Source organism: Geotrypetes seraphini, chromosome 8 (assembly GCF_902459505.1).
Source record: "Geotrypetes seraphini chromosome 8, aGeoSer1.1, whole genome shotgun sequence".
Lineage (NCBI taxonomy): Eukaryota > Metazoa > Chordata > Amphibia > Gymnophiona > Dermophiidae > Geotrypetes > Geotrypetes seraphini.
In genome coordinates this window covers 114669581-114696042 of record NC_047091.1, presented here as the reverse complement: position 1 = coordinate 114696042, position 26462 = coordinate 114669581, and the positions used below count along the sequence as shown (strand labels likewise).

Sequence of the window (26462 nt, the reverse complement as noted above, 5' to 3'; positions counted from 1 at the left end):
AAACCCTGCAAGGAGAAAAAAGGTCTTGGTGCCTCAAAGCAATTTGCAGTGATTCATTAGTGCTGGAACTGCTGAATCAATCATAGATCTAAAAAAGTTCATGTTTTTCTATTTCACCAGTTTTTTTAAATCCAAATAAAGTGTACTTAGCTTCAGAATGTTGTTCAAGATCCCTGGCAAGGTTTTTGTTTTGATATTTCTCATTCAAGGGGAATACCTGCCTATGTACTAAAAAATAGTTTCTAATTGTGAAAAACTCAGGTCCCCAAGTTCACTAATTCCTTTGTCTCCTCTTTCTGCTGCTCTTATTCTGGACAGTGACTCCATTTGATTTTAAGCTGGTTTGGACAAGTAAGTTGTAAACGTGCAAGCCTTTCTTGCATCCTCAAGTGATTTGAACTATAAAGGGAAAACGAGGTATTTTCTTTGACACAATTCTTTAAGACAGCTGAAATTGAAAGGACCCATAAACCTGTTTCTCTGTGCTTTTCCCTAATTCTTCCAGAAGTGTCTGTTGTACCTTGATTCTTACCTAGAACTATCACCAGTCCTTTGTAGCTAGGTGGATCAGTGGTCCCTGGCTCATGCCCTTTGTCTTGTTTTGATCTCTTGTTGACCCAATAATGGTTTCAGAACCTGCAAATGGCTGCACATAGGCAAACATCAGTCTACTGGCAGAAACTAGCACAACATCCTTCTTTCTCTACCTTTTTTCTCTGCCAGTCTAGCATTTCTGTTTCCAACATATCTCCTTCCTTCTGTGCTCCCCTCCATTTCTTGGCCAGCATATCAACATCACCCCAGTCCTTGCTTGCTCACTCCTTTCTGTAGTGCCCAGTTTTTGCCCTCCTTACTATCCAACATCCTATCTCCCAATCCTCTACCCTCCTAGCAGTCTTCTTCACTCCATCATCCCCTGTCAATTCAAAATTCTATCTCCAAAACGATCCATTGTCCACTTTTCTCTTCCAATTACAGCAGCAGCTCCAGGCTTCTTTCTCTAGCCACTGGTGGGATGAGCTTTGCCAGTGGCACCTTGCAGATACTTGCAAGTGTTTTTTAAAAAAAAATTGTGACCAGCATGTCTGATGTAAAAATATTTGGATTGCCTTTCTCAGTAGCTCAAGAGGAAAGTAGTTCTTGCCTTGCTGAATAGCTCAAATGGGTATTTTCCTGTCTCCAGAGGGCTTACAATCGACATTGCAGGGTTAAGTTCCCAAAGAAACCCAGTGGGATTTGAACCCTGACTTCCTGTTTCTCAATTGCTGCTTTAACCATCAGGCTTCTCCTTCACTGCCCTTACAACTGATTTTTGATGCACCAGGACAGCAGCCGTGATGTGCTGGCCCACAAATTTTTAAAATGTTTGCAGTGTCGTGCCTTAAAAGCGGATTGTTGTCAATAAGGTTTATGGTTGGGGGTTGCCCTCCTTCCAGTTCTGGCTCCTGAGCTACCACCTAATAATAATAATAATAATTTTATTTTTATATACCGCCAAAGCCATGAAATGTTCGAGGCAGTTTACAACAAGAAGCGCTGGACAATCAACGAAGAGGTCAACAATTCAAAGACATCTATTGAAGAATCCACTCAGAACTGAATCTTTACAAGTAATCGGGACCAGTATTCAGCACTAACTGTTTTTAGCTAAAGCAGCATTCTGGTTTAGTTTGTGAAGGTGGTTTCTATTCTTCTCTTGAGCATGCTCAGATGGTAGCATTCTGTCAATAGTGGGATGGACTTTGTTACCATCCCTTCTTTCTTCCAAGAGATTCTGCAATACCAAGAAGGGCTGAAAAAATTCTACATATATTTGTCTTCCATTTGGAATCATTTGGAAAATGAAGTGTCAATTAAGGAATAACTGTACTAAATCTGAGCTGAGTTAGAGTACATGGTGCACATAAGCAAGCTACAGTGTTGGATGCATTAAGAGGATTAAGACTAAAGTGTCTCAATTCTGACCTTTTCTCGCATGTTTTCTTGTCTGTTTACAGTTTACTGCATCACGCTTTGTGTGAACCTGATTGCCTGCCTTGCTTGGTGGATTGGTGGAGGCTCTGGTGTCAATTTTGGGTTAGCCATCCTTTGGCTACTTATTTTTAGTCCCTGTAGCTACATCTGCTGGTTCCGACCTGCATACAAGGCTTTCCGGTAGGTAATGTGCTGCGTCATTTGGGCTTATGGACAATGCTATAATTATAACATGAGTATGTGGGATTATTATGGGGCCAAGGAATGGAGTGGAATGGATAGATATGAATCACTTGTTTAGTCTTTCCAAACATACTAGGACTAGGCGGAATGTAATGAAGCTTCTAAGTAGTCGATTTAAAACAAACCGGAGAAAATATTTTTTTTTTACGCAATGTGTAATTAAACTTCTAGAATTCGTTGCCATAGAATGTAGTGAAAGCATTAGTTTAGCAGGGTTTTAAAAAAGGTTTAGATGATTTCCTAAAACAAAAGCCCATTGTTATCTAATCTAATCTAATCCTTAGGTTTGTATACCGCATCATCTCCACGTTCGTAGAGCTCGACGCGGTTTACAGTAGATGAAATAGGAAAGAACTACAACAGAGGGTTATTGTTATGTTTGTTTTAACTATGTATGTACTGCTGTTACCCGCATAGATGTTTTAAATAAATAAATACGCTATTATTAAGATGGACTTGGGGAAATCCACTGCTTATTCCTAGGATAAGCAGTATAAAATCTGTTTTATTATTTGGGATCTTGCCAGGTACTTGTGACCTGAGTTGGCCACTGTTAGAAACAGGATACTGGGCTTGATGGACTTTCAGTCTTCCCCGTATGACAACTATTACCATCTTAATTTTTGGACACCCAGCTTCTTACTGCTTTAGTGTTCTGGATCAGTTAAAACTGGCCTCCACTAGGATCACTGTGCCTTGAATTGATCTAAGACACTTAACCTCTGTCCACTTCTGCACTGTCCAGCTATCATAGCCATGGTCTTCAGTTAGGAGTAGCAGGGTTTCTTGAGAAGCTGGTACACATGTAAGTACACATGTAAGGTTTAGCCTTACTGGTCTCACTGTTTTAATGACAGAGACTTTCATGCCTTTCTGAGAGGGAGGGGGAGGAGGTATATGTGGATAGGGCTGTGAATGGTGCCTCAGCAGTACCAGCTGGGCACTGAACAGAAGCCCATCGTGGAGTCCAAATAGCAGATGTCCTGGATGGCAGTGCTGTTGATGTAAGTCAGCCCATCGTATGCTTTTTTTTTCTCTTTTCTTTTATTTGTGTTAGGTTAGTAAAAGCACATATCTATTTCATTCTTTGTCTGGAAAGAGAATCCCACTTAAGCATAAGTGGCAGTGGAACATCTCTTCAGCCTTTGGCTGCAAATCCTAGACCAGTGATGGCTAACCTTTTTGAGCCCGAGTGCCCAAACTGCCGCACAAAACCAAAGAATTTCCTCAAAGTGCCAGCACGTCAATTAAACCTTAATAACAAGATTTTAGTATCTAAAAACTCTTTATAAAGTTGCCTGAACTATGTAACATCATTTTTAAAGGTTGGAATCTTTGTATTGTCAGAGAATCAATTTGATTCACAATCCTTTGGTTTTCATTTCAATTTATTGGCAATTTATAATGTTTTAATGATTTCATTCATGGGCCGAATACACACATACTTTTCTCTGTCGCCACACTCTTTGACCAAAAGATTTGTAAGCCTGCAACCACGTCAAGGTAGACTCTTTCAGCAGCTCCCCTCCCTCCCCCTTACCTTTGTGGCCAAGTCAAAATGATCTACCAACAATAAAATTTTAAAAACACAAAGCACGCTGTACGCAGAGAAAATGTTAATTATCATTTATATTCCGCGGGTTTTCAAAGAGGTCAAGGCAGATGACTTTATGCAATGTCACCTCAGTAACAACTATACAAAAATAGACAAATATTCCCCCTCCCTTTTTACTTAACCACGATAGCGGTTTTTAGCGCAGGGACCTGCACTGAATGCCCCACTCTGCTCTTGAAGCTCATAGGCTCCCTGCGCTAAAAAACGCTATTGCGGTTTAGTAAAAGGGGGCCATAGTGCAAAATATAGACAGTATATATAAATTCTCAAAACGGACACATTTTGATCACTAAATTGAAAATAAAATCATTTTCCTACCTTTGGTAATTTCATCAGTCTCTGGTTGCACTTTATTCTTCTGACTGTGCATCCAATATTTCTTCCCTTTTTTCAGCCTCCTGTATGCTTTCTCTCCTCCAGACCTCATTCCCTCCCCAAACTTTTTCTTTGTTTCACCCTGCCCCCTTCTTTCTTTTTCTCTCTCTCCATACCCCCTTTCATTCTGTATGTCTGTCTTTCTCTCTCTCTCCGTGCCTCATGTTTCTTTGTTTCACCCAGCCCTCTTTCTTTTTTTTTTTTTGGCTCCCTGTCCCCCCCTTTCTTTCTTTCTCCTTGCCCTCCCCTATGCCACCACCATTGGGAAAATGCTGCCACCGCCACTGGGGAATAGGCTGCCACTGCCGCTATCGGGAACAGGCCAGCGCCGAGTTCGCCCTGCTTCTCTTCCCCACGGGGCCGACCAACTCTCGCCACTCGACGTCAATTCTAACATCGGAGAGGACGTTCTGGGCCAGCCAGGCAGCGATTGGCTGGCCCAGAACGTCCTCTCCGACATCAGAATTGACGCGGGTGGTGAGAGTTGGTCGGCCCCACAGGGAAAAGCAGGGAGAAATTGGCACCGGCCTGTTCCTAATGGCGGCGGTGGCACTCAAGTGGCTAAAGAGACGCAGTTTGCCAGCCTAGGGAGAACACTGGAGGGTGGCCAGCTGTGCACCCCCTTGGGGCGTAAAACCGGGGCAGACCGTCCCCACCCCCACCTTGGTATGCCACTGTCTGTACCTCACTCCCTCCCTCCCTATGACCAAAAATTCTCCTTTCTTCTATTCCCCGTGTACACAACCATCTCTTTCCCTCCCTTCCTCTCTCCCTCTCTCCCAAGTCTTTGCCTTCTGTGTCCAAAAACCCATTCCCTCCCCCACCTCAGCATCTCTTTCCCTCCTTTCCTCTCTCCCAAGTTCATGCTTTCTGTGTCCAAAAACCCATTCCCTCCCCCACCTCAGCATCTCTTTCCCTCTCTTCCTCTCTCCCAAGTTCATGCCTTCTGTGTCCAAAAACCCATTCCCTCCCCCACCTCAGCATCTCTTTCCCTCCTTTCCTCTCTCCCAAGTTCATGCTTTCTGTGTCCAAAACCCCATTCCATCCCCCACCTCAGCATCTCTTTCCCTCCCTTCCTCTCTCCCAAGTTCATGCCTTCTGTGTCCAAAAACCCATTCCCTCCCCCACCTCAGCATCTCTTTCCCTCCTTTCCTTTCTCCCAAGTTCATGCCTTGTGTCCAAAACGCACTCCCTCCCCCTTTTGTGTTCCCCGTTTGTCTCCCTGCCCATCTTAGCAACTTTCTCAGCAAAATGTAGCTCGAGCCGCGTAGGCTTGTCTTCTATTTCCTGCCTGTTCCACCGCGCACACATAGCCGATCGGAAATCTTCCCCAACTTCAGCGTTGACGTCGGAAGGCGGGCTTTGCTTAAGCCCTCCCTCCGACATCAGCGCTGACGTCGGGGAAGATTTCCGATCGGCTGTGTGAGCGGCAGGGCAGTCGGAGTAGAAGACGAGCCTCGCGGCTCGAGTTATATTTAACTCTGCGGGTACCCCATCGTCCCCGTTCAGCTCTCTCTCCTGTGCACCCCCTGGTAGTACTGCCCTGATGGCGGCCCTGCGCGTGCCAGCTGCAAGGCCTTCGCGTGCCATAGGTTCGCCATCGCTGTCCTAGACTATTGTCCACACACTGACACTTATTTTACTAATCCTAATGCAGTGGTGATGAAGCAATCTGGTGACCTTCAAGGTCAAGCATTCAGCTGTAAATGCTTGTAAGGAGCATGTTTTTGTACACAGGATGAAGAGTGAAGACTTGGCAGGGCTGCAGTGTTGTTGCCATAGACCCATCCTGGACACAGAAGGCTGTGACGACATGTGATCACTTTCCTTATATTTCAGGTCAGACAGCTCCTTTAATTTCATGGCCTTTTTTTTCATCTTTGGAGCTCAGTTCATCTTGGCTGTCCTGCAAGTAATAGGATTCTCTGGATGGGGAGCCTGGTAAGCTGGTCCTATTTATTTATCCCTCCTTCTACAAGCACATGTAACTGAAAGGAATCCTCTGCCTAAATACCATTCCTTCTGCATAGTCTGTGATGTTTCAGAACAGTACTACTAGTATTTATCACTTATATAATGCTGAAAGGTGTACGCAGCGCTGTACATTTTGACATTTAAGACGGAAGAGCTTACAGACAGACATGACATATAGGGTTAAGGAGGCAGAACCCAAGGTGAGAGGAGTTAGGAGTTGAAAGCAATCTTGAAGAGGTGGGCTTTTAACTGGGCCTTGAACACTGCCAGAGGCGGAACCCACCTTAAGGATTCAGACAGTTTGTCCCAAGCATACGGCACAGTAAAGTAGAAGGGACGGAGTCTGGAGCTGGCGGAGGGAGAGAAGGGTAGACAAGAGGGACTTACCAGCTGAGCGGAGCTCACCGGGGGAAGGATGACATAGGGGAGATAAGTGAAGAGGGGCAGCCAAGTGAATGCATTTGTAGGTCAGTAAGAGGAGCTTGAATTGTATTCGGAAATGGATGGGAAGCCAGTGAAGTGACTTTGAGAGGGGTAACGAGTATAGCAACTCTCACAGAATATGAGTCATGCAGCCGAGATGTCTAAGCGGATGGCCCGAAAGTAGCGAGTTGCAGTAATCTAAGAGTGAGGTGATGAGGGCATGGATAATGGTTTTGGTATTGTGCTCAGACAAGACGGGTCAGATTTTGGTAATATTATAGAGAAAAAAGCAGCAGGTTTTAGTAATATGCTGTATCTGGGCAGTGAAGGAGAGAGAAGAGTCAAAAATGACTCCGAGATTGTGAGCATACAAGACAGACAGGATGAGAGTATTGTCCACAGAGACGGAGAATGAGGGAAGCAGGAAGGTGGGTTTAGGTGGGAAGATGAGCAGCTCAGTCTTGCAGGCTGAGACTGGTTTGGATTTCAGTAGAGATATCTGGTGTGGAGAGATAGATCTGGGAGTTGTCAGCATAGAGGTGATACTGGAAGCCATGTGAGGAGATCAGCGTTCCAGTTTGTAGATTGAAAAAAGGAGTGGTCCCAGGACTGAGCCTCGAGCTACACCAATCAATAGAGGGGAGGCTGTGGAGGAGGAACAACCATTGCATACACTGACGGTGCGATAGGAGAGAAAGGAAGAAAACCAGGAGAGAGCAAAACCCTGGAATCCCAGCAAGGACAGTGTATCAAGGAGTAGGCGGTGATCAACAGTATCAAAGGCAGCAGATAGAACAAGAAGGATGAGGATAGAGTAGAGGCCTTTGGATCTAGCCAGGAACAGGTCATTGGAACTTTGGTAAGGGCAGTTTTCTTGGAGTGCAGAGGGCAAAAGCCCGACTGAAGCAGGTCTAGAAGAGAAGAGGTCCAGGCAACGGCGGTGCACTGCATTCGGATATTTTGTCCCCAGGTAAATTTTGCCCCTGGAGTTTTACCTCCAACATTTACTGCTTTACTGTCAATATCATAATCATTACTGACCCAGCATTGACCTCTCATTTTGCAAATGTTTGTTCATCTGAACGTGCCATTACAATTGTTGTTCACTTGACCTAGAATTTTTGACCCATTCATAATGCCACAATGAAATTTTATTTTTCATATCGTGGGGTGGGGGCATTGGCCTCCCCCCATCACAATGTCATTTTATGTGGATAGGAGGCATTGCCCCCTGCAAGACTGGGAGGGGTGCACTGATAATGCTGCAATGGGGAGGGCAGGGAGGAGAATCAGATTCATCATGGACAGTTCATCACACTGAAATGGCTGATGAAACTATCCTAGACCCTCTACTATGTATTTGTTTTTTTGCTTTTACAATTTTGTTACTTGATTTTAGACTTTTTAATGAAAAATAAAATAAAATTTCATTGTGGGTCAAAAAATACTGCATTATAGTAAAAAATTTGAAATGCACACAATGAAAAAAGGCTGTGTAGCCATAAAATTTTACTTGAGTGGCATATTCAAATGATGATAAAGCTTAATGATTATGATTTTGCAATTTAGTACTGCAGTGAATGTTGGGGGCAAAATGTGTGTGTGGGGGGGACAAAACTTCCTACAACCACGGTGCAGAACACATTCAAGTAACTTAGATAAGAAGGAGAGGAGGGAGATGGGACAATAGTTGGAGAGTCATGTGGGGTCCATTGAGGGGTTTTTGAGGAGGGGTGTGACAAAAGCATGTTTAAAGGCATCAGGGACAGTTGCAGTGGAGAGCAATAGGTTGAAGATGTTACAGATAGGAGGGATGACAGTAGGTGAGATAGCGCCGAGTAGGTGAGTGGGAATTGGATCAGAGGAGCAGGTAGTGGGTTTAGAGGATGAGAGAAGATGTGTGGTTTCCTCCTCTGTGATTACGGAGAAGGAGGAAAGGGTGGCAGGTATTGAGGGAAGGCTAGCACAAGGGACAGGAGGAAGGAGGGGAGGGGGAGGTAGCCCAGTTGAGAGCTCAAGGCGAATCTTGTCTAGGACAAGCAGCAACACACACATGATATCAAATAAGTATTTCAGGGTTGACTTGTGTTTTTAAAATCTCTTGCTATTGCAGAATGAATGCAGATTATATCTCACACCTGTGAAAAACATTGTGTGCATGCTGCTGTAAAGATGTATTTTTGCTCATCCAAGATAAAACTAAAGCACAGTACCTAACTTTCTGAGTCCTCACAATTACAGAAATTCTGCTGCCATAGATAAACCGTGAGTTAGCGCCCCCTCCCTTCCCAAAAGCCTATGAAAACCCTGGCCTTGTGTAAGCCAATTAGATCTAAGAGTTTGCTAAACATGTCTACTCCCAAGATAGAAGGAGAGTCAAGATGTGCCTCTTTTGTAAGTCAAATATAAATGTGATCCTCTGAGCATTAAGGTACCAGAAGTGGGGTTAGAAATAAGAAACAAAGGCTATAAAAGTTTGAAGGGGTGAAATTGGGCAACTTTTTTTCTTTAAAGTTTTGTGTACTCTTAACTCTAGGGTCAGTAGAATAGGACTATGGAATTTGTTTCACAACTTTGATGTTTTGCAGCCTAAAAATTGCCTAAAGTGGAGTATGTGATTTCTGGGGTTACCAGTAATTACATTTTTATTGATATGCGCTTCACATTAAAACCCAAACAAACATAAGATGCCAAGAATAGCTATACTGGATTAGACCAGTGGTCCATCTAGCCCAGTATCTTCTTTCCACCAGTACCTGAGACTGAAATTTTGTAGGATTATGCAGTTGATATCCCTCTAACTTGTGGTATAAATAAGTCACATTCCCCACTTTTGATACCTTTTTGCTCAGCGGGTCATAGATGATTATGGATTAAGATATTTAAAACATTTTGCTACTTATAGATGGGAATAGACTTTTTGCTTTTATGAAGGACACATGAATATTTGCTTGTGAAAGGCCTAATGATTTTAAACACAGTTGCCACTTGAAGGCAACTCCCTTAAAGATAGTTTGCCATTATCTTTCTTAGCCATGCTGAAACCCCTTCCCTGCCCTGCTTCATGCTAATGTGTTTGCTGCACTTCCTTTTCAGTGGCTGGATGGCAACTGTCTCCTTCTTCACATCAAATGTTGGTGCTGCTGTGATAATGTTGTTCTCTGCAGTGATGTTCACAGTTTCTGCACTTGCAATGGCTCTCGCCCTTATCAGAGTAAGTGACCCAAAAGCCTTTGTCCTCACTGTTTTTCTCTGATAGGCAGGTGCAATGGAAGAGGTGTGAAGAATGAAGAACTCATGGTAACTCCTGCAAGCTGAGTGTGAGGGTCCATAATTTGGGCCTAGATTCACTAAACTCACGTTGTTGGACGATCCGTGGCCGAGTCTTGCTGGGCGACCGATTCACTAGAGTCCTCATGCAAATTATGTGATCAGACGCATGCCCCACAGCGACCCCATGGATCGTTACAGAGCGATCAAGACGCATGCATAGACCATCCTCTTTGCCTGTAGATGTGATGCGCGCATGTGCTTGCTCTCCGCACAAGCTTAAGGTCAAAACTATGGGGAGGGGTGGCTGCACTCGCTAGCCTCACGAGTGGACTTCAGGAATCATTTCAATTTTTTATTGTGCAGCCAGAATGGAACAGAACATGCTTTGCAGCCAGACTATGGAACAACATGGAACAGAACATGCCTTGTGGAGTCCCGCTTTAAACCTGTGGGTTGAAACCACGGGCTCGCACTGTGCTTTTTGCACAATATATAAAAAGAGAGATGCATATGTACAGTTTTATTTTGATGGTTTTATTTTTTATTTTGATGCTGGGATTTCAGGGCAGCAGACAGCAGGACAGTTTGCAAGGACATGAGCAACAGTCCTCAGCAGTCGCTTCAGTTTGGATCAGCAACCCCAATCGGTGTTCCTTCGTCTGTTTAGTGAATCACTGCCTTCATACTTATGCATGGCATTTCCCTTCATTTGCATGTGCGGAATGGATTGGATATTGATCGCACAGCTGTTTAGTGAATCGGGTTGGCAAACGATTGCAAAACCATCAGTACACGATCGGTACATTTTGTGAATCTAGGCCTTAGAGTTTGAAAGCTATTGTTGAGAAATCACTGTGGGATGCCTCAGGGGTGCTTAACTCTTTTCCCCCTTTCTTCCTGCCTATAGAATCTGATTGATAATTTTATCTCTTCCTGCAATTAACTGCAGGATCCAAAGCAATTGACTCATGATGCTGTAAGCAGGCACTAAATATTTGTTTCAGTTTCCATCCTGCTTTCTCAAGACAAATGAAAATGACTCAGTTAACAAAAGTAGAGATGAAAGAGATGCTTCAACTGGGACTTATTGCATTAAAACAAACATCAGACTCAACAAAGCCTGTGTTTCGGCACCTTAGTACCTTCCTCAAGAGTCAAACTGTTGTTTGGAGAATGACACTTCATACAATGGTACACAAAAAAAATCCCAAACACCGAAATATCAATTCATGGTCACTTAAATACTGAAACGAGTCAAGAGAGTCTTATGTCCACATGAATTAAGCTACCAGGAAGCATAACACTCATTGGGTGGTTACCAGGAAGCATAACACTCATTTGGGTGGTTATTTTAGAGGCTATGTTCCTGTTTTGGACCAGAGTTGCACACATACCTGCTAAAATCCGTTCCATCTGAACAATTAATATCCTCCATTCTCACTCATACCTGCAGGAGTTGACACTATTATTTACTTGCTTACAGCTCTCTTTTTCTTCCCAACACCTCACGTGGTTTTGGGGGGGATATTCACTATTCAATGAAGGAGTGCTCCAAGCCTCAGTCTGGTATTCCAGCTGCCTCTCTGGGAATTTCAGACCTCTTTTTGGTGCTCCAGTTGCATCTCTCTGGGCATTCCAAACCTCTTTCTGGTGCTCTAATTGCCTCTCTCTCAGTTATATCCAAGCCTCGTTCTAGAGTCACCAGATATATTGACTACACTTCCATGAGAAACTTGGATTCCTGCAAGCCCCATTCTTGTGCAGTTCTTTATTTTGGATGTCTGATAACTGGCATTTATATGTCCTTATTGCATGGATATCCAAATCTTGATTTTATAAAGCGAGGATATGGACATCTAAAATTGCAGTATGTCTGTATTGCAAGTGCTCTGGGCATGTTTTTGGCAAGACCTAAAGAGGAACCAAAAGATGGACATTCAACTCTGATCACAGAGAAGGAATGGACGTTTGTATCTAAAAAGGTGGACATCTGTATTTAGACCTGGTACTTGGCATACCCAAGTTACAGAAAAGTGTTGTGATCAAGCAGGTCTCTACTGGAGGGAGTATGGGAAGTCACAGTAGGTATTTTTCTGTCCCTGGAGAAATCACAGTTAAAAAAAAAAAAAAAAAATATATATATATATATAGGTTCAAATTCTACTGCAGCTGTATATACTTTATACAGTGGAATTTGAACCTATGACTCCTGGTTCTCTGCCCTCGCCATTAGGCTACTCCTCCATATAGATGTCTTTGTGGCAGCATAGGAACATCCATGTTATAAAATGTCCACACAGATGTCCATGTCCTTTCTTTTGTTCATTTTATAGTTTGGATGTTTCAGTTTGTAAAATTGATGTTCGTGCTAAATGTTGGCAGCACTTGGATATCCATATTCTGCATTGGCTGTCCTTTCAAAAATTCTGCTTCATATCAAATTATTACCCAATCAAAACCTCTCATGGAGGGGCCAGTATTTTACCACTCCTTCCTGTACTCCCAAAATCAGTATTCCTAGAGTAGGTGGAATGAGAGCTATATAAATCAGCTAATGGCCCAGACTGAAAAGAATATTCTTCATATTCAACAAATTGTCTCTATATAATTAAATTACTTAATTTGGTCATTTAATGGTTAATGAATGGTGAACACAACTGTTGTTCTTCAGCATACTCATATGCTTTGAAATTTGCAGGCTGGGCAAGCGAATGAGTTATCTTTGATAAATAAATAATCTTCAACTTTGATTCTTACAAATTTATACCCACATTATCCCCCAAAAATCTAAGCGAGTTACAACATAATATACACAATCAAAATACATACAATAAAACAAACAAGTACATATAATTAATGCAAAATAATCATAAAATAATCACCACTCTCATTAAAATAAATCTTCAAGTACCCCCTGAGATAAAAACTAACAAGGAATGGAAACCACCTCCACACTGCAGACGTCAACTAAACTCCATCTCAAATAAAAATGCTTTCAATTGTTTCCTAAACTGAAGAAGAGAAGACAGCTCTCTTGAATAAAGCAGAAGATCATTCCACAGACTGGGACTAACAACAACAAAAATCCTAGCATGCAACTTTCCTAAGTGAACTCGCTGGAGAGATGGAATATCTAGCAAACACTTGGTCTGAGATCGCAAATTTTTACCTGGAGCATAAGATTTCACAGATTTTGAAATCACATGAGAAGCGGCATTATTCAATGCCTTAAAATCGAATACAAGAATCTTAAACTGAATCCTCCAATGTAATTTAACAAGATATGGTGACATGTGGTCTCTTCTTGACAAATCTTCAATTACTTCTGCTGCCGAATTTTGAGCCACTTGCAGGACAGTAGGCCAAAGGCGGCAGCACATAATAAATATCTTTGAGCCTCTATACTAACCTAATTATTAAAACTATAGTCTTCACAATGGTAGCCACATGTTCCTTAAAAGATAAAGAGGAGTCAAGGATCATCCCTAATCTCTTTACCGTACTCAAAATTGGAATCTTCAAAGTGCCAAACTGAAAAAAAAGGAGGAGCATCAACAGGTCCAGACAAAGACAACCAAACAATTTGTGTCTTTGCTTAGTTTAAGAATAAACAATTAGCGTTCATTCAGATAGAAATCGATTCTTTGTATGATTTCCAGCAATTTGAAACCTTCTGTTATGTCCTTTCCAGATTCCATACTCCAGTTGCAGATTCCATAATCCAGCAGTTGCAAAGATCCAAACACTTTTCTGTGCATGTGCTCCTCCTACATTAGAGTGAATTAGAGCCCCCTACAGTTTTCAGTTTCTGCAAGCAATCCATGCAGAAGTCTTTTGTTCTGCTCTGCATCATTTTCTATTTTTTTTATTTATTTTTTTTTCTTCAGTGCCGTGAGACCCCGTGCGGTGTCCTATGCTGGAGGAAAGGATGCTGTCCCGCGAAGCCGTAGTGTTGCTTCAGTGGATCTGTGGAGCCAGCTTGCTTGTGCCACCCTTCTCAGACTCTGAGTCCATTCCCCTGGGAGTTCTGACTCTTCAGGTGTTTAAGGGCAGGCTGTATGCATCCTGAGTAAAATATTACTCAAGGTTTCAGGGTGCAGGTTGCGTTTCCTGCCCCTGGTTGCATGGAGAGTTTCCATGGGGCGGAGATGACAGTCTGTGTCTGTCCAACTGGCAGTCCGAAAATCTTCAAGTTTGGTCATTTGGAGCTGTTTCTGAGACAAAAAAATCATTTTCCTCCATTCAGCTACAGTGTAACACAGCTGGCAGGCAGGCACTATACAGACTGTAAGTATACCTCCATTATTTCCTGTAGGAGTTTTTTGGGGGGTCTGTGGAATTCTGTAAAACTTACTTATTTTTTGCAGAGTTTGTGAGGGTAGGGTCCTAAATCTCTGCCGGAAATAGACCACACCAACCTCCAGGCTGGAGTAGAAGTAACATAGTGACATAATAAATGAAGGCAGATAAAGACCTGAACAGTCCATCCAATCTGCCCATTAGTTATACTCATTAAAAAGTCATGATTAAATTAACTTGTCTCTTCTTTGATATTACTGGAAAATACTGTAAAGTCCACCTGGTATTGTCTTAGGTTCCAAATGCTGAAGTTGCTGTCTAAGCTCTCTCCAGCCTATCCAATCATCCTATTTGCAGGAGATCTTCCATTTTCGTAATTTTCACCCCTCCCATTGTTCTCAACAGTACAATCCAGGGCCTTCTGTCCAGAGTTCCTTCCAGGGTTATAGGCAGCAATTCAGCAGCTCCAGATACCAGCAGTCCTCAGGGGCTTATGGCAACCCACCCAGGTTGGCAACCCACATATTTGAGGGTGGTTGTCAGCATTTCGGAGGGAATGGGAGAAACTTTCCTTGGACCAATGGGTGCTGAATATCATCCGTGTGGGTCACAAGATCGAGTTTTATAGCCCTCTTCTGGATTTGTTCATCGACTTTCCAGCTGGATGGCCAGAGAAGGAGGCCAAGGTCAGAGCTATGCTTCAAAGACTTCTGGACATTCGGGCCTTAGAACCTGTTCCCATCATAGATTCAAGCTCAAGCGAATACTTCTTCGTGTCCAAGAAAGGCACAGAGGACTGGAGGCCCATCTTGGAACTCAAAGCAGTAAATGCCTTTCTGAAGGTCCCTCCTATCATTGCAGCTGTGGCTCCAGGGGAATTCTGGCCTCTCTGGACCTCACAAAGGCATATCTGCATATTCCCATTTTTCCGGACCACTGAAAATTATTTGAGATTTCACATACTTCAGCAACATATCCAGTTTGTAGCTCTTCTGTTCAGATTGGCAACAGCCCCCGCATTTTCACCAAGGTTATGGTAGTGGTTGTGGCTCATCTGCAATAGAGTAGATGCCCCAGATGGTGTGAATAACATGAAAAAAGACCTAGCGAAGTTTGAAGAAAGGTCTGAAATTTGACAGCTAAAATTTAATGCTAAAGAAGTGCAAGGTCATGCATTTGGACTGCAAAAATCCAAAGGAACAGTACAATTTAGGGGGTGAAGAACAACTGCATGACAGAAGAGCAGGACTTGGGTGTGATTGTATGTGATGATCTTAAGGTGGCCAAACAGGTTGAAAAGGTGTTGGCAAAAGCTAGAAGGATGCTAGGGTAAATAGGAACAGGTAGGGTCAGTAGGAAAAAGGAAGAATTGATGCCCCTGTATAAGACACTGGTGAGACCTCATTTAGAATATTGTGTACAATTCTGGTGGCCACACCTTCAAAAAGATATAAAAAGGATGGAGTTGATCCAGAGGAAAGCTACTAAAATGGTGTGTGGCCTTCATCATAAGGCGTATGGGGACAGAGTTAAAAATCTTAATATGTACACTTTGGAGGAAAGGCGGAAGAGGGGAGATATGATAGAGATGTTTAAATACCTACATGATATAAATGCACATTAATCCAGTCTCTTTCATTTGAAAAGAAGCTCTGGAATGAGAGATCATAGCATGAAGTTAAGAGGTGATAGGTTCATGAGTAATCTAAGGAAATACTTTTTTACAGAAAGGGTGGTAGATGAGTAGAACAGTCTCACGGAAGAGTGGAGGTAGAGACTGTGTCTGAATTCAAGAAAGCGTGGGATAGGTATTTGGGATCTCTTAGAGAGAGGTAGAGATAATGGTTACTGCGGATGGGCCATTTGGCCCTTATCTGCCATCGTGTTTCTATGATTCTATCTCCGGAAGATGGGGATCAAGTACTTCTCTACCTGGACGATTGGTTGATCAGAGCCCCGTTCAGACAGGAGTGTGATCTGGCAGTGCGATGAGTGTTAGATTTGCTTCAGCGAGCTGGATTGTCAATTTCAAGAAGAGCCATCTAGAGGTGACCCAGAATCTGGAGTATCTGGGCATTCTTTTCATATTGGCTCAGGTCTGTGTTATTCTTCCAGAGCCAGAAGCTGCGATGACAGATCCTATCTCTCTTAGTGATGCAGATTCCTACTACGTAGCATTATCTTTGGTGTTAGGCTCCATGGCAGCATCCCTGGAAGTAGTCCCCTAGGTCAAAGTGCACATGCAACCTCTCCAGGACTCGACTCGATGGTCTACGCAGAGGCACCATCTTCAGATGGAGCTCGCATGGACAGGAACAGCAAGTGACAGCTTACACAGGTGGCTTCAGTAAACCTCCTTGTCGAAGGACATGCCTCTATGGATATTGGAGTGGGTGACTCTCAAGACCGATGCCAGCCTTTTTGGCTGGGGAGTTAATTGCGGGAACCGCTCATTTCAAGGCCTGTGGACTCATCATCAAAAGGGGTGGTCCATAAACTGTCTGGAGCTCTGAGCCATATGCCTGGCCTTGAAGGTGCTGGAAAAGGTCATCAAAGGAAAGGCTGTTCTCTGACAACACCACAGCAGTGGCGTATGTGAAAAGACAGGGAGGCACCAGAGACACTCCCTAATTCCTGGAGGCTCAGATGCTCTTCCAGTGGGCAGAAGCCTACCTTCAGGCTCTTTCTGTGGCCCACATGGCCGGAGTGGAAAATGTTCAGGTGGACTTTCTAATTCGCCTGTTCCTGCCCTGGGGGAATGGTCGCTCTCCCATAGGGCATTCGATCTCGTGTGCTGCTGGGGTAGGCCAGTGTTGGATTTGATGGCTTCTGCCAAAAACTTTGAAAGCGAAGCGCTTTTTCAGTCAAAGGGAGGAAACAGGAAGCTCGGGATAGAATTTTGAGAAAGCTTGACGTATGGCGAGTTTTGCTCCAGTACTTGGAAAGGACCCCTGACTTTCACTGTTCAAACCATCTGTTCATGTTAACCAGCCAGTCCAGAGGTGGCAGGCCATCATCTAAGGCCTCTATAGCTGGAAGTATTTGCAAGGCCATCTCTTCAGCATACATTGCCTGTGGTAAGCAGCCACCGGTTTCTCTCATGACACATTCCACCATAGGTGGAGTCTCAGGCAGTTTCTCCCACAGAGATTTGTAGAGCAGCTACCTGGTCTATTCTGCATACCTTTCCACATTTTACAGAGTGGATGTGGTGGATCGAGAGGATGCCACTTTTGGGTTCTTGCTCTTGCAGGCAGGCTCTTCTGTCCTTTCCTAGATGTCTGCCATTGCTTTGGTACATCTCCATACGTATAGACTCCTTAGTAGATGTAACAGAATGAAAGATTAGGTTCTTACCTGGATAATCTTCTTTCTGTTAATCTTCTCAGGAGTCCATGCGACTCCTCCTCAGTATATACTGTTTTGCCTACTTGGATATTTCTAGTTTCCAGGCCTGGAGCTGCTCTTCTGTCAGATATCTGAGCATGAAGAAATCCTTTATATGTAAGTGTATTCCTCTGTCTCTGGCTTCCTTATTGTTAGTGCCAGTTGCACACAGCAGATTGGTTCTCTGAGGTTGTTTTTCTTTAAACTTCCTGTTCATTGTTGTTCTAATTCTTGCTTCTAAGTTACAGAGTAGAACAGAATTGTGTAATGTTTGCAGAGAAATTCCTCGTTTCCCCTCTTTCTTTGTATTCTGTTCCAGTGGAGCTCGATTGCTTTGGGACGTAACTGGAGGGGGCACTGTGCTCCGCCTCTATGTGGAAAGTGCTCAAAACTATAACTATTTACACTTCAGCAAGTCCAGTTCGTGGGAATAGATTGATCACTCCTGAGAAGATTAACAGAAAGAAGATTATCCAGGTAAGAACGTACGGCCTCTTTTATAAAACCGCGCTAGCAGTTGCGCTACGTTAACAGCCCCAAGCCCCAAGAGATTTAAAGGGCTTCGGGGCTGTTGCCACACAACAGCTGCTAGCGCGGCTTTGTAAAAGAGGCCGTTAATCTTTTGTTGTATGTGTATACCCCAGAATGGAAGAAGTACAATTTAGTCTTCATCTGTGCCATTTACTATGTCTTGTGATTGCTATGATTTCTGTACTGGTTTGTTCATATTGTGATAAGAACTGAGCTCTCTCCTCTCCCACCCCCCCCCCCCCCCCCCCCCCCCACACACACACACACTTTCTCTGTCTCCACCATAGTTATACCAAATGAATGTGTTTGCAGTGAGAATTTTTTTTTCTCCCTCTCCTTTAGGAAACAAAGGGTTCCTTTTACTATACTACAGCAAAAAATGTCCTTAGTGTGACCGTGTACAGTTCTTTTCCACATGCTAAGGCCATTTTTTTGCCATGGCCGATTTTTCTGATTTAACAGCCATGCACTAATTTTGCCACTAGTGTACTGCCATTAACAGAAATTAGTGCATGAATCCTTACTGCCTCTTATTTTGTAGGTAAGGGTTTATGTACTAATCTTAAGCTAATCAGTGTGTTCTAATCTAGCTGTGCTAACTGATTAGCACAGAGACACCCACTCTCCACCCCTCAGATATGCCCCCTTGACATAAAAAATAAATTTTATTTTTTATTGCACTGGTAGCACATGCACATGTCAAAAATACCATGGGACACAGAGCGGGACCACTGCTTGGTAAAAGGGTCATGAAGTGTCTTTGGCAACACCATACCAAAATCCCTTCTCTCTTTCTCCCATCAGGTTCATAGGCTGTACCGGGGGACTGGTGGCAGCTTCCAAAAAGCACAGGATGAATGGAACAGTGGATCCTGGAAAAATCCCCCCAGCAGGGAAGCCCAGTACAGTAACTTTACTGGCAATTCTCTGCCTGAATATCCCACAGTGCCCAACTATCCCACATCAAACCAGTGGCCTTGAAAATAGCTTCCACTGTGAAAGTGCATTTCAAGTTAATCTCCATAGATTTAGATCCGTTCTCAAACTGAATTCCCCTCCCCCTTTCCTTTTTTGTTATACATATTCTGCAAGCAAATGAGAGGTTTGATATTTGAAGCCTTTCGCAAGGCCAAAGGTAACAAGGTAATATGTCAATATATGGGTAGGTATTTATCCTTTTAGTTTGACCCATAAGCACAACGAATCTACTACCAAGCTAAGATCCAGCAAGCAAGCAAGTTTGTAATGGGCAATGAATTTGTCCTTTGAAAATATTGTCTTTGCTGTGCCATCTTCTGGAGACTCTTCTGCCCTGATATATTACATGACAGGAATTTGAGAGAGAGTCTGAAACCTAGGCTATTTTGTGTGGACAATAAGCTCAAGTTCTTCCTCCTCTGTTATTAGTATGTTTGAGGTCCCTTTCCCCTTCCAACTTTTTAGTGAGAGTAGTGACTTCAAGTGTATGGTATGGAGCAACTTTAAACACTATTTTTCAAGGCAAAGCAAAAAAAACAAAACCAAACCACAGTTGACTCAAAGCCAACCCCCTTGGGTCTCATCTGGTCACTTTAATATAGTTAAGTTTGATATTACCTATTTCAGGTATATGGAGAGCTGGATGTTCTCGTAATGCTGTTCAGTTTCTACTTAGGCTGGATATAGCTTGAGTGGGCATTTAAAACCAAGCATAATTATCTATTGTGCCTTCAGCACTGTGCAGAGATAATTTACATAACTGTTTCTTTGGACAGAAGTTCTAGGGGAAATAGACAGAAGAGGAAGAATAAATTAGCTTTTTAAGCAGGAGCTCAACACATTTTCCAATTTCAAAATACTCCCCCCCCCCCCCCCCCCCCCCCCGTTCTCTCTATTCTCTTTGCTGTTAATGCATTTCAGCTTCCTCTGCAGCATCAAATGATATTCCTAGTTGCTTTGATCTTGGTCTTTCTCCCCTCTCCCTACCTTTGAGCGGTTATTCTTTCAGGACCATTTGAAGATTCTCCAGGACATTTCTGCAAGCTCAGCTGATCTAAGAGAGGCCTGCTAGGTAAACTAACCTCAGCAGCCTTTGAGGTAATGGATGCTGCTTCAGCTGGAGACTTCTAATCTTTTCTTACTTGGGCTTCATCTTGACAGGATTATGAAGACCATTGTAAAACTAGCCTGCTTTACTGCACGCTATCATGTGTAATGTATACAGTAAGTGTTTTTTTATTTTTGTTTTACTTAATTTCAGATCATGTTGCAGTCAGATCTTATAATTCAGTGGTTTGAACTGCAGTCAAACTGCAGCTTGCTTTCAGTAACTTTAATTGGTGAATGGATAGTCTTCTCCTGATTCCTTCCCTAACCCTTTCTTCCTTTACAACACCTAATTTTGAGTCCTGCAGCAACAGCTAAGAAGTACCTCCTTAGTTTCCTAGCAGTGCATAAAAGGAGAGCCTTTTTTGGATTGGAACAGTGTGGGGAAATAGATTCAAACCTCCTATCTAACTGATTTTACAGGAATGATCAAGGCAGAATGGAGGTGGGCAGTGTCTTTGATATTTGACGTAGGAAACTTAGAATGTGTGAGCAGCCTGAAGCTAATACCTGTTTTAGCTGAGGAATAGATCTGGTGCTGAGGAGCTGGAGGCTGCATTAGAGGAGGAGAAGGAAGGGGGGACAGACTAGGACATTTTTGCATAGAATTGATTGTATGCTTAATAGATGATTTTCAACTACAGAAGTTTTCCTTTTGAATGAGAAGAACAGCATTGCTTAATGAGTTTGCATTTTGGAGGGAAACTGAAAATGATCTCAAAGTTTTGGATTCATGAACTCTTGGCAGGATTTGACATGATGTGGTTTCATGCTTGTCCTAATAGAAAAATACTTTTGAAAGAAGATAATTCAGCAGACTTGTTCTATATATAAATGCCCTTGGATATGTCTCTCAAATTTTTCATTAAAAATTTGACTGCAATTAAAAAAAAAAAAATAACACAAAGATGCAGAACAAGAATAAGAAAAAAAAAAGCATTAGAAACAGCCCCCAACTCTTATGTGGCCAAGCACAAATCATAGTACAGTTGCACCATTGATAGGTCTTCCCAGAAAATATGCATTTTTTTAAATAAAAAAAAGCATTTATACTTTTGAAATATAGACACGCACGTACAAAGTCACATACCAACAGCAAAAAACCCCAAGGAAAGCCTGTAATTAAATCATACCGGGCACTGCTCTTACTGGTTCTGTAACCAAATCCACATTACCTCCTAATTCCCATGACTTAAATATGCTACAGTTTGAAACAAAGAAAAGGAGAAAAGCAACTGACAAGATATTATCTCTTTCTACTGGTAATAACTGACTGACTACTCCTAACAGCTTTGAGGATTCCAGGCTTCTTAGCTAATAACTCAGAAGGATGCTAGAATATGAGTACGAGGAGCCACAAAAAGTTTGGAGACCAACCAACAGAGCTGGGGCAGTCTCCATCGAGGGCAATACATTTAGGGGCTGATTCTATAAAGGACATCTAAAGTTAGACACCTAACTTAAGTGGCAAAATACTTTTAATAGTCTCAATAATTGCTTAAAAAAAAAAAAATTTGAATTGGGCGATAAGCGCCCATCCGATTCTATAAAAGATAGGCGCCTGTCACATGGCGCTTAGCGGTGCCTAACACCTAAGTGGGTGTTTCTATGGGCGGAGCTTGACTTAGGCGCTGCTAAGCGCCATGTGACAGGCACCTATTTTTTATAGGTGCCTGAAATGTAGACCTTTAAAACCTTCGCCTGCATTTTTATGTTAGAAACTGCTAGTTGCAATTCTATAAATGGCACTTAAGTGTGACTGACACACAGCCAGCGCCATTTTATTAGGCAGCGGTTGATTTAGGCGCCTTTTATGGAATCAGCTCCTTAGTCCAGCGATTTTTCCACTTTTTTTCATCCCATGTTTTTTCAACAGAACAAAAAAAGTGGAAAATCACTGGACTGACGGGTCCTTTCACAAAGGTGCGTTAGCCGTTTTAGCGCGTGTTAAATATTACCTCGTGCTAAATGCTAACGCGTGTGAACGCATCCATAGGATATAATGGACGCGTTCACATGCATTAGCGTGTAGCGCGCGCTAAAACAGCTAGCGCATCTTTGTAAAAGAGTGGGTAAGTGTATAACTCTCAATGGAGACTGCCACAACTTTGTTAGTTGGGCTGAGAATTTTTCAGCAGCCCCTCGTATATAACCTAAGAATTTCTGCCTGGTATATTTTGATGACGACACCACTCCCACACATGTTTAAAAAAAAAAAATCAGATTCCTTCCCACACTCACATCAGCAAGCTGGCCAAGGTTTAATTTTGAGATATGCTTAACAGTGGTAGGAAAAAAAAAAATTCAGTGAGCTCAACCTGAAGCTGCTGAAAGCAGTGAGTGATCATCTTGGTGCTGGGCATGCTAGTGCCACTTCCTTATTCTGTATTTGATTTTTTTCCCCCCCGTATGAAGCCAAGTTTCTCTTACTTAAACAATAAGAATGGGAAGAGATGCATTACAGTTTCATGCAATGATCAGGCCATCTCTAGATTTTTGCAACATTGCCCAGGAAAAAAAAAATTATAACAGGAAGACAAATGAACTTAAACTGTAAAACAGGTGGGATGATGAGTTTAGAATGAGACCTGTTCCTGTTACAGTAAGTACAAACAAGCCTTTTTGAAAACAATGAGTACCCTACTGGGATGTTTTTGTATGATTTTTGTTTTTTGTGGGGGTGTTTTTGTTTTTTGTTTTTAATTAATGTAACACTTTGACTGGACTGAAAGTTAAGGTCATGTAACCAAAGCAGGTATATGCAAGTCTCCAAGAATGCACTACTTCTATCAGTAGGTAGTGGTTAGATCTCCCATGGCCACACAGCTAATAGCCCTTTGGTGAACAGTGCCAACTAAGATAACAATTAGTGCCAATTGTAATGGGGGAATTAGCATCTACTGGTATACAGACTGGAGATATTCGCCTCATTTCATATAAGTAATTAAATGTACTTTCTGGAAATACTAGGTATACATTAGAAGGTTATACAAGCGGAACAAATTGCCTAATGTCTTATTTCTTAAACATATAAAGTTTGATATCTCTTTTTTCCTACCACATTGTTCTGTAGGCAAAAACAGCAGTAGCAAAATCCTGAGTTTATGAAAATTTGTTTGGTGGTGTGGTTTGGATAAATAGTGAAGCTGCTCTTGATAACAGTGTCCTTAATTCTGCACATTCCTGACCAGTGGAAATATGAGACAAATATCTCCTGGTATATCTCTGCCATTTTTTTTCTTACAAAGATCAAGAGAGATTGGGGCCAGATTGGGAAGGGGAAAGAGATAGGGTAGAATCAGGCTTGGTTGTGGTTATGGGATTTAAAAAAAAAAAAAAAAAAAAACTTTTACACACCCCTGAATTTTTTCAGGTAGAGGCCAATAATGTAAGATGCAATTCATATGTAATATGATAATGCTCTAAGTGCAAAACAAACTCCCAAACTTATTTTGTACCAACAGGAATGAGCCTTTCTGTTAAAATGTGGGAGGGGGATTCTGTTTTATTAGCCATTTCTATGAGCCTAAATGTTCATTATATGAACCGAAGCCTGTTTGTCTTAATATGTACTAGAAAAACCTCAATTTTTGTCAAGCAAGACCAAAATGGATTGATGTGCTGAATCTGCATTGTTTACTTAAACTGACATGCTGTATACTTCTGACGAGTTTGATTGTAGAAACAGTGTTTCTTGCTTTGCTGATGTGGTCAATAAATATTTGCATTAAATGCCTTCTGTTTAACTATTGGCCAATTTTATTGTGCTAGCTTACCAAGTGGGGAAGGTGTGGTACAGGAAAACTTGACTAAACATGGTGATAACATATTGTCAACCATGGCTTTTTGTTGACTTAGTTCAGTGTATCTCATTTGCTCCATTTAGGGCTCCTTTTACTAAGGTACGCTAGCGTTTTTAGCGCATGTACAAGATTAGCGTGCGCTAGCCGAAAAATTACCGCCTGTTTTAAAGGAGGTGGTAACGGCTAGCGCGCGGCATTTTAGCGCGTGCTATTCCGCGCATTAAAGCACGAACGCACCTTTGTAAAAGAAGTCCTTAGTATGCAAGGCTCTGGCAAATGGAGCAAATGTTTTTCACGGCACATTATAATTGAAATTATAAAATTGCAAAACCAACAAAAAATTAAGGCTCCCTTTTATCAAGCCATGTTAGAGTTTTTTTATTGCTGGCTGCTGCGGTAAAAGCTCCAACACTTGTAGAATTCTTATGAGCGTTGGAGGTTTTACAGCAGTAGCTGGTGATTTTAAAAAACCCTAACGCGGCTTGATAAAAGAGGGCCTAATTATTTATTTAAAGTTCTTTAAGCTATGTATGGGTAATTGTAACAATAGTGAAACTAAAGTAGATAGAACAGAATTGCTTATCAATGCAATGGATGTGCTTGTTTTTGAGTGCAAATTAACTGAAAACACGGCTCAATAGTCGACAAGCAAACATGCATTTCATCATCATCAGGCACGTGGGATCTCTCAGAGAGAGAAAGAGATAATGGTAACTGTGGATGGGCAGACTAGATGGGCCATTTTGGCCTTTATCTGCCGTCATGTTTCTATGTTTCACCATCTGCAGTTCTCTTTTTTTCGATTTAATTTCTATCAGAGCTGAAAATCCAAGTTCGCAAAGATAAGAAGATCGAAATGGTAACAAAGCCTTGATTGCTTTGTTGCTCATGTTAGGATAACTACTGCATACAAAACAAAAATACTTGCTGTTTTTCATTGACCAAGGACCAATCACAAAGAATGATATTTGATTGTCCGGTTGTATCCTTACGCTCACAGACTCTCATAACATTGAAAGATTCTTGTGTATATGACGTACATGTCATCTATTCTAGTGTATACTTATGAAAGGAATTTTTAAAAATAAAGTAAAATTCTGGAGTCTCTCATGGTACATCCGGAATCTCTTTGGGTCACACCACTGTGCCATGGCACACAGTTTGAGAGACACTGACTTAGGGCTCCTTTTATCAAGCCACGCTAGCGGTTTAACGCGTGTAATAGCGCATGTTAAACCACTGGCCGCGCTAGCCACTACCGCCTCCTCTTGAGCAGGCAGTAGTTTTTAGGCCAGCGCGGGGGTTAGCGCATGATGAAAAGTCACGCGCGTTAACTCCGCTAGCGCGGCTTGATAAAAGGAGCCCTTTAGTTCTTTCTATGAAGAGTAGTGTTACATCTCTGAACTGAGAAGGAGAAATTGTGCTAGAAATCTTCCACATGCTGATTAAAATTGTCCAGAAAAACCTAAAGTTGGAAAAACTGTGTGAATTGAAGTTTTCTCAAGAATTTGTGCTTGATCAGAAAATAATTTTACATTTTTTTAAAGCCCATTCTGGGGCAAAGCTACTGATTATATAAAGCTCCGTTTTTCTTACACTTTGCTAGTTTTGCTTAGTGGAGCAAATTTTGTGTTGTTATAGCTATAACTTATATGTTTTCACACTCAGCAATGATACATTGATAAAAAGATATTTTATGCAATAAATATAGCACTATTTTATTAATGAACCTTCAATATGCACATTATTGTGGAAAATAACAGAAGTTTAACATACTTCACTAATAGCTAAACACGTTTAGGGTTGTCCAGAAAAATCTGAAGTTGAAGAAACTTTACTTATACAAATTCATGGGAAAAATTTCAATGTGTTTGATTACAAAATATTTTAGGTACAATTTTTTAGATCCATCCTGAGGTCGCTCAAAGCCAATAATGAATATAAGCACCACCAAAATCTGTTATTTCCCTTAAAATCAACTGATAATTTTGCATGACTACAAATCAGTCAATCATGAAGTCGCTGACATCATGTTGAAGTTATCTAACTATCGATGGTACTTGACAGAAGTACCATTTGCACTTTTCATCAAACATGCTTTAATTACTAACAGAGTCAGACAGGACATTGCTTCAAAGCTGTTAAACACACCAGTGCCTGAACAGTTTTGTTGAGAAAAGTCTGTTTTCAAGCACTGGGAGACTTGTTTGGACCTGAATCACATTTCCTGGTTTTGTTTTGGTTTTGTTTTTGTTGAGTGGGTTGGGTTGGGGGATTAAATTTAAATTTTTTTATTGATTTAACATATAATTTACAAGTTACATCACTTGCTCAAGAAACACAATACTTGCTTTTCAAATACTGTAGGAGAAATAAGAAGCAAAAGAAAAAAAATTAATGAAATTGTAGCTCTTCCTCAGACCGCTATTAAAGGTGGGTAGAGGAAAAAGAAAAACAAAGGATATATTCTACAAAAAATC

The 26462-nt window shown here is 41.9% G+C and overlaps 1 protein-coding gene across 6 annotated transcripts in view; it reads left to right on the top strand.

Annotated features, from left to right (window-relative positions):
• The window catches only part of SCAMP4 (secretory carrier membrane protein 4), a 63343-nt gene extending 42201 nt beyond the window's left edge, over window positions 1–21142 (top strand). For all 6 annotated transcript variants that reach the window (XM_033956785.1, XM_033956784.1, XM_033956782.1 and 3 more), the window contains 4 exons: window positions 1998–2154; window positions 6047–6148; window positions 9701–9818; window positions 18899–21142. In XM_033956785.1, coding sequence (XP_033812676.1) covers window positions 1998–2154; window positions 6047–6148; window positions 9701–9818; window positions 18899–19075 — 554 coding nt within the window. In that variant the 3' untranslated portion in view covers window positions 19076–21142. The remainder of the gene's footprint in view (window positions 1–1997; window positions 2155–6046; window positions 6149–9700; window positions 9819–18898) is intronic.
• The last annotated feature ends 5320 nt before the right edge of the window (window positions 21143–26462 follow it).